At 49.5% G+C, this 14778-nt stretch overlaps 1 protein-coding gene across 3 annotated transcripts in view; it reads right to left on the minus strand.

Moving 5' to 3' along the window:
• Positions 1 to 14778, minus strand: part of MYH9 (myosin heavy chain 9) — an 87056-nt gene that overhangs the window by 56222 nt on the left and 16056 nt on the right. The window contains exons 1-2 of one of the 3 annotated variants that reach the window (XM_036237436.1): positions 13232 to 13766; positions 1266 to 1617 (exon numbers count right to left, since the gene is read on the minus strand). In XM_036237436.1, coding sequence (XP_036093329.1) covers positions 1266 to 1598 — 333 coding nt within the window. In that variant the 5' untranslated portion in view covers positions 1599 to 1617; positions 13232 to 13766. Of the gene's footprint in view, positions 1 to 1265; positions 1620 to 13231; positions 13767 to 14778 lie in introns of those variants that run through there. The other 2 variants (XM_016161683.2, XM_036237437.1) reach the window with 2 other exon arrangements.

Genomic DNA, 14778 nt, shown 5'->3' on the forward strand with positions numbered 1-14778 from the left:
AAATGAGGACCTCATTATCACAGGCCGATTAGCAATGAGCAAGGTAATGCAATCCCGGCCCACGGTCGGGCCCAGTCAGGACTTCTAGGCAATCCAAAATGACCAATGGCTCCAAAGGGCTTTGGCATGTTGCAGGGCACTCAGAGGTACCAGTTCAGTGGGTAAGGGAAGTGCCCCAGTGAAACGTGTGCTGAAGTCACCCTAAAACTGCACCAAATACAAAATAGTGGGCTCGCTGGGAGCCACTAACGGTCCCCGTAACAGAACCAGGCCCTCGTCTCCCTTTATGACACATGTGATCATGAGTAAACCCCTCAGGCTGAAACTTGGTCTTCCTACCAATTAAATAAAAGGGCTGTAATGACCTTGAGATGTTTTCTTCCTCTAGTTAAAAAAGAAAAAAAAAAATGTTGATAACTGTTTTATTCAGCTCCAAGACCAAGAAGGCCAAGGTGACTATAACAGTATAGTTAAATAAAGAGCTATTTTAGGAATAATAAGAACCAGATATTTCTTCCTCACTAAGGACAAATCCAGAAGGAAATATCTTTACACTGAACAGACGTTAGAAAGAACTGTGACCTGGGGCTGTACAAGCTCAGAGCCTATCAGCAAAGGGATGGGTACATGCTCCTCCTGACATTTCCTACAATAGTGATGGGCTGTCCTGCAGACGCAGCCCTGCTGGCTAAAGGGAAGAGAAAAGGCCGCTCCTTATCTCCCGCATGCTCTGGGCCTTTGTAATGTTGCTTTCTACACTCTAAGCCTGGCATGGAACCAGCCTAAAGTGTTGGACGGACTAGTGAGTCAAGCTTCCTCTTGATGGCTTGCCTCTGCTCAGAGCACACTACCTGGGGAAGTAAGTCACACCAACAGGTGCGAGGTGGCAGGGAGGAGGGGACTGGGTAGTGCAGGAGGAACAAGATGGGAAACCAGGACACGGCATCCCCCTCCCCGAGAAGGAACTGAGGACACTGGTCTGGCCTTCCCATCTCCACCAAGACTGAGGACCAGGGCCGGTGGCTAAGCACACCTCTCATGTCGTGTCTTTCTACACCTGGTCAAAAACATTGTTTTTGGTGATATAGAAAAGAGATCAAAGTAATGCTACGAGAGCAGGCCATTAGGATGCTCAAACGCTCAGGTTCAAGGACATGACCCCAGCATTCCTTGACGGCCCCTTCTAACCCAGAGCCGGCGCCCAGGATGTGAGGTTCATGGGACGGTGCCGGAGCCTCCCGCCCCCGAGCCCCAGGCCCACTCACGTAGATGAGCCCTGAGTAGTAACGCTCCTTGAGGTTGTGCAGCACTGAGGCTTCGTTGAGGCACGTGAGCTCCGCCATGTCCTCCACCTTGGAGAACTTGGGCGGGTTCATCTTCTGGATGTCATCCTTGTTCACCTTCACCTTCTTCCCATTCTCCACCAGCTCCACGATGGCCTCCTCGCCCACCTCCTCCTTGAGGCTGGCGGGCTCAAAGCCACTCTTGTCGGAAGGCACCCATACCAGCTTCTTGGCAGCCCAGTCGGCCTGGGCCAATGGGTTATTGATGAAGTTTTTATCCACATAGAGATACTTATCAGCGGCTTGCTGCGCCATGGTGACTTACAGCCAGGACCTAAGGGAGAAAGAAGGACAAACATTAGATATGATTAACTATATCGGCCATATGAGAATCACTAACAATTACCTCTTATCTTTGCGAACTGCACAGAATTATGTAGTGCAGTATAACTTTATATAACCAAGCCGTACAATTCACCAGAATATTCTCGCTTCTACTTTGGGAGAAAGCTGTATATCACTGAGAAAAACAAGTTGGTATTAGGGGACGCTGTAAGAATTAATGGTAAGGTATATCCTAAGACCAACACACAAACAAATCTATAAACAAATATTATGCCAAATGATAAGAGTCTCAAACAGATTCAATTATAGTCACTATGCTACACCTAAGGTGAGAAAGTGACCACACAATTTAAGAGAACTTGCAACAAAAACGGGTTTCCAATTAGCAAAAAAAAAAGGGCAACTGACTACAACTACACATATGTTTTCATTTTAAAAAACTTTTTCTTATTTCACAGAATCGACCAAGAAAATAAAACATCAATAGGTTGCCAATAGATTTTTAATTCCATCTTGATAATACAAAGAAATAAGGTTGAGAAGAAAAGAAGTCAGGCTCCAGGAAACCTCATGAAGAATGAGGATGCCTCCTTTCTGGGGCACTAACGTGAAAAGGCAATGCTCACAATTTATGCGCCAGAACTTAAGCACATGTGTGTTCGCTTTTTAAAAAACTTATTTGCAAAATAAAGATGATGAAATAATCCCTTATACCTGTGTAGTTTTCTTGTTCATGAAATGCTTTCACACACATTTTGCTATCTTGAAAGATCTTTGTCAGAACAACCCTGTAATGTGGGTAAGATATGTGTTTATTCCATTTTACAAATGAGGAAATAAAAGCGTGTCCAGAGTCGCCCAGGAAGAACTCCAGACTCTTGGTTCTACAGCCTTTCCACGGTATAACCACAGAAGTTACTCTGCTCGAAAGCTCAGGCTGAGTTCAGTTCAGGGAACAGAGCTCTGAATGAACTTGAAAGAGGGACTAAGAAACCCTGGTCTAAGACAGAGACAGCCCATAGCCAGCCCAGAAGCTCACCGCCTAGCTCACAACACAAGCAGGCTTTTCCCTTATGAGACCAAGGCCCCCACCCCAGGCCCAGAAGCCAGGAGGACCCCAGATCCAAACCCAGAGTCATATGGGTTTTCATGCTTCCAGATTCCAAAAAGGACTTGAATACCAAGGAGGCTGTAGGCTTGAGAGGGAGAGAACAAAAGGAAAAGTCTGGGCTGCCCAGACCTTCTTATCTGGGCTCATTAAATGGTTTCCAGATCAAGGCAAAGGGGCTCCCCTGGACTCGCTCCAGAAGAGGCTGTTTTCCAGGAAACCTGCCTGCTCTCACCGCAGGGGCAGAGCCTGGCAGCCTCCCCAGCCCCCTCAGCTGGTGGCTGGGTTCACATTCCCAGCATAAGCAAACCTTGGCAGCCCCTCTCAGGGTCCTTGCACCATCCACCTGCAAGGACCGCACCCCAAGGCAGGGCCCAGAGTTAAGTGGCAGCCGACAAGGCACGAGCAGGACAGCTGTAAACCGCCTGGCCAGCCCTTGTCTTTTGCGGGGCTCTGGGGTCTAAGCAGGCGGCAGCACCGGGGCGCCGCCAGCGTAGTCCAGCTGTCCTTGCTTCCACACTGGCCAGTCCATTCAAGCAAAGCAAAGGCTTCTCTCTGCCAGAGTAAATGCCAGTCGTCCCCCCCGCCCCCGCCCCACAGTCTCAGCACCCGGCTCCCCAGAGCAGTCTCCTCCTCATGTCATTGCCCTGCTTGGGAACTTGTGATGATCGGAGAGCACGGGGTCTCGGGTCTCACAAGGTGCTGGTTCTCAATCTTTTTGCAAACTTCAATAAGATAATCTCCCATCAACATGCAAAAAAAAAAAAATTCACTTGAACCCTGTCCCCCAAAATCCCAAGTCTGCTGCTGCTTAAGTGTTCCACTGACCTAGCCCAGTGAAGACACCAGAGGACATCACGTGCCCTTTACCAGATCCCTCCCAGGGAAGGAGAGAAAGGGACGGTCACAAAGTACCTACCTATCAAACGTCAGCCTTGTTTTATTCACAATCCTACTTACTCTGATCAATCATTTTGGGAAAGAGTTTTCATTATCCCCAATTTATAAATGAGGAAAGAGGCTCAGAGACAGCAAGTCATTTGCCCAGAGTCTGCCAGCCCAGTCCTGGTACAGGATCTTAACCCAGATGCACCTGGCCCCCAGGCCCGGGCTACTTGTGCCTGGGGTCTCAAAAACGAAGTCAGGCTGGTTTTGGACCTCGGCTTGAAACTGTCGACAAGTCGGGTGGGCCGAGTGGGGCATAGGAGTGCAGGAGAAGGCATTCCACAGCATTTAATAAATACTGAGCCCTATCAGGCCGGCAGAAAGGTTGACACTGAGCCTTCCTGGTGTGGACTGTGTGGCCTTTCCCAAAGCAGAGCACATTAAAACTCAATATTCTCACTCCTCCGGCCTGTGGGCTGCCCCTGTCAACAGCAAGCAGCCCATCTGTGATGACCAAATGACTCTGGCTCTCATCAAACTGCATTCAGTCCCAGCAACACCACCCTGGTGGGAACGACAAGAAAGAGCCCATCTGGTGGCCTGGCTTCACGGCAGCACCTGGGCTCCCTTGGGCTGCAGGCCCTCGGCACTCGGAAATCCAGGTAAACTGCCTGGCCCTTTCGTCAGTGGTTCTACACTAGAGACCATAAACACTGCAGCAGCTGATGGGAAAAACCCACCCAACGCAGCACCCTCGGCTCCTCTGTTCATTCAGCCCTACGGTCAGGCCCAGATGGGCGGGAAGGGGGCAGTTACAGGCCAGCACTGTTTACCTCTGATAGCGATCAGAGACCTGGGGGCCAAGCCACACTTCCTATAAGAAAGGGTGACATAGTGTGTCCTCAGAGTTGGACCAGCACAGAGGGCTGCATCCCTCTGCCTCCGGGGATGCCAAGGTTCTCGTGGACACGAGTTTGAGGAGTCCCCGCTCGCCTCAGTGCCTCTTTCTGAGCAGAACTTTTCATTAAACATGGCTGAGCCCTGCTGGGCCAGGCCAAGGACAGAGAGCTATCTGGTTTCAGCGATTCTGCTGGACTGACGCGGGGGAGCAGCAGTGCCAAGATCAATACATGGGCTGGACTGAGGGAGAGGGCCTCAGAGGTCACAATAAACAGTGGGATTGTTATTAAAGCTGTAACCCAGCCCCGAAAGGAACCACCACATTCAAGGATTTGGAGGCCACAGGTCTGCAGCTGAGCCCCCATTTCCACCTGTGTCAGGTAAAGAGGCTCCCAAGCCCCCGCGGCCACTGAGTTGTGTGTGCTCGGTGAAGAAGCCAGGGATGCAGACAGGTTACCACTTCCCTATCAGGATGCGGGTGGAGCAAGCATACACTGTTAAGAGCTGTTAGAAATGAAAGAAGGGGCACTAGGTAAAAGACACTAGGGAGGAGTCTACTTCATGCAAAAGCCAACACGCAGATACTTCCCTCTGACCCATCCTGGGACCCTACTAAATAGCCTCTTTAAAATTCTCAAAAAACCGCACATAATATAAAGGTTTTAAAAATGAAAGAAAAATAGCCCCCTAAATTCCTGGCCCTCTCCTTCCAAAAACCAATTTTCTTTTTTTTAATGGTCCCTTCTAGTTCTGGTTCACAGAAACATTCGATTTTTAACTATCATAGGCAGAGTATGGAATTTTGCGTTTTGTATTTTCCTTACTTCTTACGACTATTTCCCTGTAGGGCCACAGTTTGCTTACTGATCATTTTTATCCAAACACTTCATTTTACAGGTGATGATGCAGAGGTTCTGAGAGGAAAATGACTCCATTCAGGCACACAGCTGGGGGAGCAAAAACCCAAACTCAGGACTCCTAACTCCAGGGCCTGGTTGTTAGCCACTTTTAATGGCTGCATAATATTCCAAAGTGACTCCCCCAACACCCGCCCCCCCCAAAAAAAAAAAACACTACTCACTAGCTTCTTTCCTCTCATCTCATGGACCACTTTGAGATAAATTCCCAGAAATGGAGTTACTGGAAAAAAAAAAAAATCCAGACATTTTTATGGTCCTGAGATATGTTTTTAAAATGTTTTCCAAAAGGGGTGATGGCTGTGACCAGCCACTTGAGCAGGATGTCCACATGGCAGCAGCCACACCGACGCTAAGAAAACGGTTTGCAGGCAAGAGCTCAGTGGCTCAGATCGGGGACCCTCAGGAAGCCCTGGGACTCAGCTGGCCAGCAAGGAGTTAAGGAGAAAGAAGGCAGCTCTCACGCCCAGATCAGGCTGAGGCTGGCCCTTCCCACTCGGCTTCCTGCGGGTGCCAGTCCAACTCCACGAAACCCAAGTAGTTGCCTTTTTAGGCCATAATCGAGAGGACACATCCAGAGGCTAAATTAGGACTCTCAGGAAATGATGAAACTGAAAGTAAATAGGTTAACCAAAAACCTCTGCTTTCAACCCAAATTGTAATTCCTCGATTATTTGCCTTCTCCCCTTCCCCCTAAACATCCATTTGGACCTTTTTATTCCTTCCTGTTTTTCCAAAGAATCCCCTCCCTCCCTCTCTCTGGTTCTCCTTACTTACTTATGTTTGTCTGGAAAAGAAGCTGCTAGCCCCTTAAAGACACTATGACAAATCACCGGTCCAAAGACCGAGTGGTTCCATTCCTAGACGACCGGGATTATGTAAAGCCTTCCATGGGCCAAGTTCTAGGCTTGGAGCTACCAAGTCAGCCCAACTCATCTTAAAGCTACCACGTACTGAGGGCCTGCTAGTAAGTTCTCTATTTTCTCACTCAAGCCTCACAATCATGTCATAAGGCATAATATGTATCATCATGTTCATTATATAGGTGAGGGAAATGAGGCTCAGACAGGTCACAAAACTCAGGTTCAAATTCAGACCCATCCGGCCCCAACACCCTGCTCAGTTTCCATGTAAACTGTCTTTCCCGTGAGTGATCTGGGTCCGCGGGGAGAAAAAGAACTGAGAACACCCTGCTTAAACAAACCAGAGAGAGGTCTTTTGGCTAAGATCAAGGGAAGCAAACCGATGGAACACATTAATTTGGCAACTCAAAGCTACAAACCCCTTATCTCTTTGTGCTGGTTTGTACAATGGACTCTTTACATTTTCACCTTAAATCACTGGAGCTAAAAGTAAGAGGGTGAGGACTGTGACCATGGGCAAGCCGTCTAAGTTCTCGGAGCCAAGGCTCCAGTTTAGAGACCCAGGCAGCTCAACCCGGACTCTGGAGCCGTGTCCCAGCGTCGTCGCTGGTGTGTGCGAGCGGGCCTCTCTGACTGTTGTTTCATCCCAACCCCCATCCCAGAGAGCACAGATCCTTACAGCCACTGCGTTTGAGTTAAATGAAACTATCAAGGTGCCCAAGTTCCATTAAGGAAGGTTCTATAATAGCAGCTGCTGAAATAATCAACTTTCAAACCCATTAGATTTACTTATTCAATCAAACAAATCATACTGAGGATCTGCGTGCAAAAAAAATATAATGACAAAGGTATGAAGGACCCAAAGAGTTTATAATGTACTGGGATGATATAGTACTAAAGGGCCAATCTGGGACTTTATCACAGAGTTACAGAGACTAAAGTGGACAGAAAAGCAAGCTTCTTAGCTTTCTGTCCTGTTCACTGTTGCGTCCGACACCAAGCATGGTGGGTGCCCAATACATCTGCCGTATGGATTAGGAGTAAGTACTTGCTTGTGACCTTGGGCACATGCCACCTCGCTGGCTCAACTGCAAATGCAGGTATTCGTGTGACCTGTCTACCTCGCAAGGCTGGTTAATTCCACATGTAACAATGACATGGGACACTTGTGTCTTTGTGGAACATTCAGCACGGAGGGGAAGATGTAAACACCAGCCGTGACATGAGGCTGCAGAAGACGGGAACAAGCAACTTGCGGTGGGAACAGAGAGAAGGCAGTAATTCAGTGGAAGACTTGGAAGCTCAAGGGGAACTTTCATGGCAGAGATGACATTTAAGCCGGATCCTGGAGGATGGGTAGAATATTGATGGGAGAGGGGAACAGATGGTAGAAAAGTGTTCCAGGCTATGGGAGAAGAGGGTGCAGCTTTTCGTGAGCCATAAAAGGACATGATCGGTTAAGGCAGGGGGGTTTCTAGACCTCAACACTATGAATATTTTGAACAAACTGGTCTTTGCTCTGGAGGACTGTTCTGTGCGTCACAGGGTACCAAGCAGCACTTCTGGCCTGTACTCATTGGACAACAGTAACACCCCATCTCTTATTTTAACAACAAAAATGTCTCAGACATTGCCAAAGGAATTGGGGGGCCAAATCACCTCCAGATAAGAGCCACTGATTTAAAAGGTTAGTATGAGCAAATGCTGCACAGAAGCCAGACCTCTGTTCAGCAAATACTCTCCCAACTCTAAAGAGCACAAGCCAAATCTCTGAAAAACAGAGAAGTCGTCAAAGCAAAATAACTCCCAGGACCCAGAAATGACCATCGTGGGAGGCGCTGTCACCAAGGAAGGACTGTCCCTTGTAATACACTATATTTTAAGGAATCTGACCAGAACCTACTACTGGATTGTACTTTAAAGATTCCTAAATGCCCAATTTTTCAAAAAAGATCAAGCAAAGAAAGATGCGCCTCCCTAGGCGGGGGACATGCATCTTCTTCAGAGCCTCCAACACAGCAGCTCAGCCAGTGATTCATAAGCAAAGTTAACCAGCATCAAGGGGTCCAGGAGATTAATGGGAGACAGACAGGCAACTGCCCCTGGTGGGGGGGCTTGTTCCCATGCTGTGCTGTCTTGCCCAACATCCTTGGAATGCCACCGAATGCTATTTATTGAATAATTTTGGCAAATAAGGATTAGCCCCAGGGATGATACCTAGATGAGTGTTTCCGGCCCAGAACGCTTCCCAAGGCCCTGAACACCTACCAGACATGCCTCCCCCCACAGGACCCACAACGCCATCACACTTGAACTCCTCCCACCCTCCCAAGCCCCACCCTACACTCTCTTCTGGGTCTGTCCATCTGGTCACCCAAGCCAGTCACCACAAACGTCTCCCTGGTCAATTACAAGCACTCTGCCACCCCCGTCACTGGTGTCACCTCCAGTCCAGGCCTGCATCCCCTCCTTTCTAGGCTACACAGCTGCCTTCTTACTGCTCTTCTTGAGGCTTCCGCCGCCTTCCAACCCACCCCGCACCCCAGCTGCCTTCAGAATGATGTGGCAGCCCATTTCTCCTCATGCCATTTCCTATTTTATTGATTTTACCACCAGTTCAAAAACGTTCAATGGCTCTGCTCTACACCTTCTCCAGAGTGAAATCTAACTATCTTTGCATGGTGAGTGGGTCCTTTGTGACCCTGCCCATTAAGCTCCTCCAGTGCTCCCATGCCCCTCCTCTCCTTCTGCCCTTCTTCTCTGCTCTTCAATCGATTCCGGTTCAAATCTGTCTATGCTCAGGACTCCAGGCCTTGGAAGAAGCCGGTGTGACCTCTGCATAAAGAACCCTCTCTGGAATCTCGGCTCAAATGCTCTCTCCTCTGCAAAGCCCTCCTGATTGCTGCAAAAAGACTTCCCTCCCCACTGCTCTGCATTGCCATAATCGAACAGCTCAACTGTCATCATTTGCAGTTTTATCTGACAGGGGCGGACAGGGTCTCGTTCATCTTGATTTCAAATGTCTAGCACAAGACCTGGCCCACAGCGGAGCTCAGTTAAAGTTTCCTGAATGAATGCGTGAGAAACAAGGCTAAGATGAGGAAGGAAGAGTAACAGGGAAAGTTTCTAAGATGCTAGAAACTCCCCTTGAGCTGTGCAAAGAGGGCCAGCGAGTTTGACGTATTTTTGAATTGTACACTTGAAATCTATTTGATTATATTTACCAATGTCGCCCCAATAATTTTAAGAAAAATAAATAACTAAATAACAAAAAAAGAAAGCCCAAACCATTTATGGACTAATTTTTATTTCCCCAAAACAAGGAGGAAAAAAAGAACATTGGGGCTTTCACAAACCGAAATAGGAGTAAAGATAACTTATTGGTCCCCAAGAAGCTTTTCCATAAGGTTGAAAAAACCATCTCAGTTTTCTGGAACCTTCTAACGTCCCCTGACTAACCAAGGTGGAGGCACTTACCACCTACCGCCAGACACACCAGAAGGCCTGTAGCTGGCGTGGGCTGGCAGGGCCTCTGCCCTTGTTGGGATCCACGTAAAGAGGGGCCTCAGGCGGCCCTTCCCGCCTCTCCTGGAGCCTCAATCTGCAAACACAGAGCAAGTGCTGCGAGCACCAATCTTTGGTACCAACTCAGAAGAAAGGGACGGAACTTGGAAAGACCACTGCCATGTGGGGCACTGATTCTTCACATCCCAAGATAAATATCTGTAATGCCCTGTGATGGACTGGAATGGGTGTGAACTTGAGTCAGACACCTGGGTCTGAATCTCCTGTTCAGAATTCCCATGATTTTCAAGCTGTTAATGCCTCAATCTCCTAGCACTGGAATGAGAAAAAAATGCCTACCACTGAAGTGCTTAAAACTCAAGTTCCCAGAGGAGAATCCAACACTTAATAGGAACTCTCAGCTCCTCCCTCTTGTCCTCCTGACCTAAAGAGTCCTAATCCCTCCTAGAATGACACCGGGGACTATGAAAAGTTTCCAGAAGTTTGGTGATTCTTTCTGCAGGTGACATCAGTCCACAGAGAACAACATGACACAGTATGACGACTCCAAAACACAGTGATTGACTGCATCAGGGAGGAGGGTTTCGTGGCCAGCCAAGGCTGGACACGCTGCCACCTCATGGCCATCCCACAGGGCCACGATGTACACAAAAGGTTCTGAGAAGCCTGCAGTAAGGAAACCCACTTCACTTTCTCCCGTTAGGCGCAGCACCCGAGAATACTCTGCAGGAAGTATTTCTCGATGCTGACCTGAGAAATGCAGGTCTGCTGGGATGTGCACGAGGCCAGTGGAGGAAGAGCTGGATTTGCATCTGGCTTGGCACTGGCCAGCTGAGTGACCCAGCAGGCGTCACCTGCTCAGCACTCAGATGCTGCTGGCAGGCTCGAACACGGTGATGGACACCCAGGAGCCTCCCTGTGTCAACACCAGGGCTATCAGAACAGTTGTCTACAGGGAGGAGTCGGCCGCTCTGTACCCAGGGCCAACCTTACAGCAGCCCCCCCACCCTAAGGTGCTCATTCTCCATGGACTATGAAGCAGGGAGGGTCCTCCCAGCTGCCCAGAGGCCAGAGGCTGCTGAGGGCTAGGAGGACACGAGGGCCCCCTCCCTGCTGACCTCAGGAATGCTGTTTGCTTACAGAAGAGGCCGGGGCTTGTTTCCCTTAGCGGTAGGCCAACCCCAGCCTGTGCTGATGCACAGCAGATAAGGAAATCAGATCAGAGACAGGCCTGAAAGGAATTTAGCACCAGAGCGCCAGAAGCCACCAGCTCTGCTCTGCCATCTCCTCAGAGGCCGCTGGAGGGGCTTCTCAGGACACCTGAGACAGCCCTCAGGAACACAGAAATGCTCCCATTTGCCTGGCTGCAAAAGGCGAGGCCCGCGGTCATTCTGATTTTGCCCCACACCCAACAAACACAGACCATAAAAAACACAGACCATAAAAAACGACACCAGAACTTTCCATAGACTCCCCTTGCCTGTGTGCTGTGAGGAATGGGGTGGGGGTGGGTGGGGCCGCTGGAGAGGGTAAGCACTCAGCTTACCCAGCATCTTATCAGCCGTGTAGAGGAATGTGTGGGCTTTATCCAGGGGACGAGGGGAGGCCACCACGGGAAGTGGGAGGTGGGAGGTGGGAGGTGGGGAGGGTGACATCATCGGACTTGTATTTTTAAAAGATCACCCCCCCACACCTCAATTTAAGGGGACGAGGTCAGCAGTGGGAAAGTACCAAAGACTAGCCAGGAGGGGGAGTGATTAAATGCCACAGGAGACGGACAAATGAGGCACAGAGCTCACCCTCTGACCTACGACCCCAAACGGCCTGGCTCAGGGAGAATCCTAGGAGTCACTGTCCCACTGCAGGTCATTTCCTCCTAAGTGAGAAGTATCCCAGCATCTCAGGAACTCATCCACCACAGATCTCATGCATCATGCGTCACACAGACCAAAATGCCCAACTGAGTCTCCTCCACTAAGACACCCCGCACGTCCTCAGGGCTACAGATGTATGGCTTCGGGCACGGAAACTATGTCATAATGAGTAAACCAATCAACTAATCAGGGCAGAAAGCAGAATTGAAGATGGCCCCATTCAAGGTGAGAGCCCTTCCCACCTGGAGAAAAGATCTCCAGGCCCTTCAGAAGCCAACCAATTCCTTCCACCAATGCCTCCCAACTGTCTTTCCAGCCCCGCCCCTCTGTCCCCTGCCAGACGCCCCCCACGCTAGCCACGGCTCCCAGAGGACCATCTTTGCGGCTGGACGGCCCCCAACAGCCTGTCCTGACACCCCAGCACATTAGTTATCTGTCCCGCCTTCCCTGTACTGCCTACAATTCGATCTGCCTTATACCAGAGCCATTGCTTCGCTGCTGTCTCATCTTTGCCCTAGAACTCTTTGAAGGCAGGGACTGTCCCCACTCCTTAGGCAGATGCCGACTGAGCCCAGGGTACTGCGTAGAGAGGGTCCTCAATCAATGCTTGTTGTGAAGTGAACTACCCCAAATGCTTGGGTTTACAGCTCACCATTGAGTCATTTGGGAATCCGGGTGTCCAAGAGATCATCACCTTTCCAAAGGTAACCTCTCCTCCCCCCTCCCCCACGTCTAACATTTAGGGAGAGGGGGGCAAGCACATCAGCAAAAGGTTAAGCAACCTTTACTCACTGGGGAGGAGCCAGGCAGCTGCCGGCTGGACCTGTGGATCTACAGGTAAGTCATCCGCGCTGGACTCTGACTCTGCTTTTAAGTGGTTCAGTATTTGTGTACTGAGGTCACACCTGTGACTCACCTATCTGATAATGAACTTTCACTCAGCTGCCCAGGAGCAACTGCAAAGAGAAACAAGTCGTTTCAGGGGGTGATGTCCCCTCCCAAACAGCAGGGCATGGATTCTACCCTCAGACTCTCCCCTCCAGGTTTGACAAGGCTGACAACTGTTTGGCTGCCTGCCCGTCAGGAATGTTCCCTGAACACGGAGCCTGCCTTCCCAGCAGATGGCATCTCTGGAGCTAGCCAGAGCTTCCCCACCACACGAGGGGCAACTTGAAGCCTTCAGGATCTGCAGCAAACTTATTCCTTCTGTGTGGTTCTGCTGAGAGCACAGTTTTCCTCTTCTCAGGCATGCGAGCAGTTTGCTGAAACCCAACGCAGAAAAACAACCACACTGCAAAGATTTAATTACGTGGCCGCTGTCTCACTGCGAAAGTGCTGCCTTCCTACATCCACATCGTGACGACTGAAAAACCCAACGTGACATCAGGCACCAAAGACAATTTTTGAGAACTATTCAGCCTAGAACCCAGGCCTTCAGCAGCTTGTTATTCTCTGAGTTCTGATTAAATAATGCAAAAAAAAAAAAAGGCAAGCAAACAAAAAAAAAATACAGAATAGTGTAGCTACTTACACCAATAGCCACCTTGACCCTAGTCGAGGCTGAGCGCTCAAAGGCTACAATGGGTCGCAGTCACTGCTCGGTCCCCGTTACCGAGATGGAGGTGCTGAGTAATTCCCGATGACCTGACGCAATGGGGCAGGTTCCAGTCTCCCAAAGGGCCCAGACTCCAGGGATGGAATCCACACTCTCTGCCACCCAGTCTTCAGGGCTTACTGTTTACACCCAATAATCCCGCACCGTATTTTCCAAGCATGAGTAGCTCGTGTGGTTCTTGTCCCCCTTTAGCGGGCAAGGCGGCGAAGGCCTGGAATGGGCCAAGGCTCCCCGTGGCCATCCGGGATCATATCGTTGTCCTCTTTCTTCACATCCTTCCAGCTAAATGTGACCTTCACTAATCTTCATTTTGTTTCTAAGGATATGCAAGCAAGTGGCCAGGGGTGAAAATCAATCTTCCCGAATTTATCAAGAGGTCATTTCATTTAATTCATTCCCTGCTAATAAGCTTCCTCACTGCAAATAGGGAAACCTCCCAAATGATAACTTATTTAAAGAGAGAAACCAGTTGAAAACTTATTCGCCACCTTCACAGACAGCAGCTCAGAAAGAACATGAGTCACGAGGTAGTCAAGACTGGCTGTGGAATTCCAGACCCATCGCTTAACTAACAGAACAAACTTTGCCAGGTCGACTTGGCCCCGAGGCCTCCGTTTCTCCATCTGTAAGATGGAGGTGCTACCAGCCTCGCCCCACCCCCCTCAGGACAGCTGTGAGGACTACACAAGAGCCAGCGCCATCTCTGCAATGCAGTCAGAGCACTGTTCAACTCAGAACTATTGTGAGGATCAAAATGAGCTAACGGAGGAGTGGTGCTTGGTGGCGCCCAGAGCCTGCTAGCCCCCCTCCCCCACAACCTTTGCCTCTTCTCTCAAGAAGTCTGTGTCGCCACTGAGCTCATAATGAGTCAGTCACAGCACTGCCCTCACACAGCCCACTTCAGGGGGTTTGAAGTCACATCCTGCCTAGCCTAACTCAACATGATTTATTCCGCCCCAGGAATGTAGCTCATTTCCCAGAATTTTGTAAAGAACTTTAAAGACTTTGATTTGCAGGGGGCTCCATTTACAGGCTCAGCTGCAGTGGCTGAGGAGACCCGGCTTGGCTCAGATCTGCAGGCTCAGATCTGCAGGCGGGAACCACATCGTTGAGCTGAAAGAGCCCCCTCGCCCCTACCCCAACATCTCATCCTGGGAGTGCCAACATTTTTTTTTTATTAAAAGCTTTTAATCACAAACATACACAAACATGTCAAGCAGAACTGAAATTCATGAAATGATATATACATGCTACGTAACTCTGATCAATTTTCCATTTGAGTCTATTTTATTTCATTTCTAAAGATGCTGGTTGCCACCCTCTAAAATAATTTCACAACCCACCAATGAGTCTCAACTGACAGACTAAAAAACACCAATTTGACTCAACCTTCACTAGGTAGATGAAGCTCCGACTGGGCCACCAACTCCCCCAAGATCATACAGCCAGTTAGGCCAAGCAGA

Source organism: Rousettus aegyptiacus, unplaced genomic scaffold (genome assembly GCF_014176215.1).
Source record: "Rousettus aegyptiacus isolate mRouAeg1 unplaced genomic scaffold, mRouAeg1.p scaffold_m13_p_2, whole genome shotgun sequence".
Taxonomy (NCBI): Eukaryota; Metazoa; Chordata; class Mammalia; order Chiroptera; family Pteropodidae; genus Rousettus; species Rousettus aegyptiacus.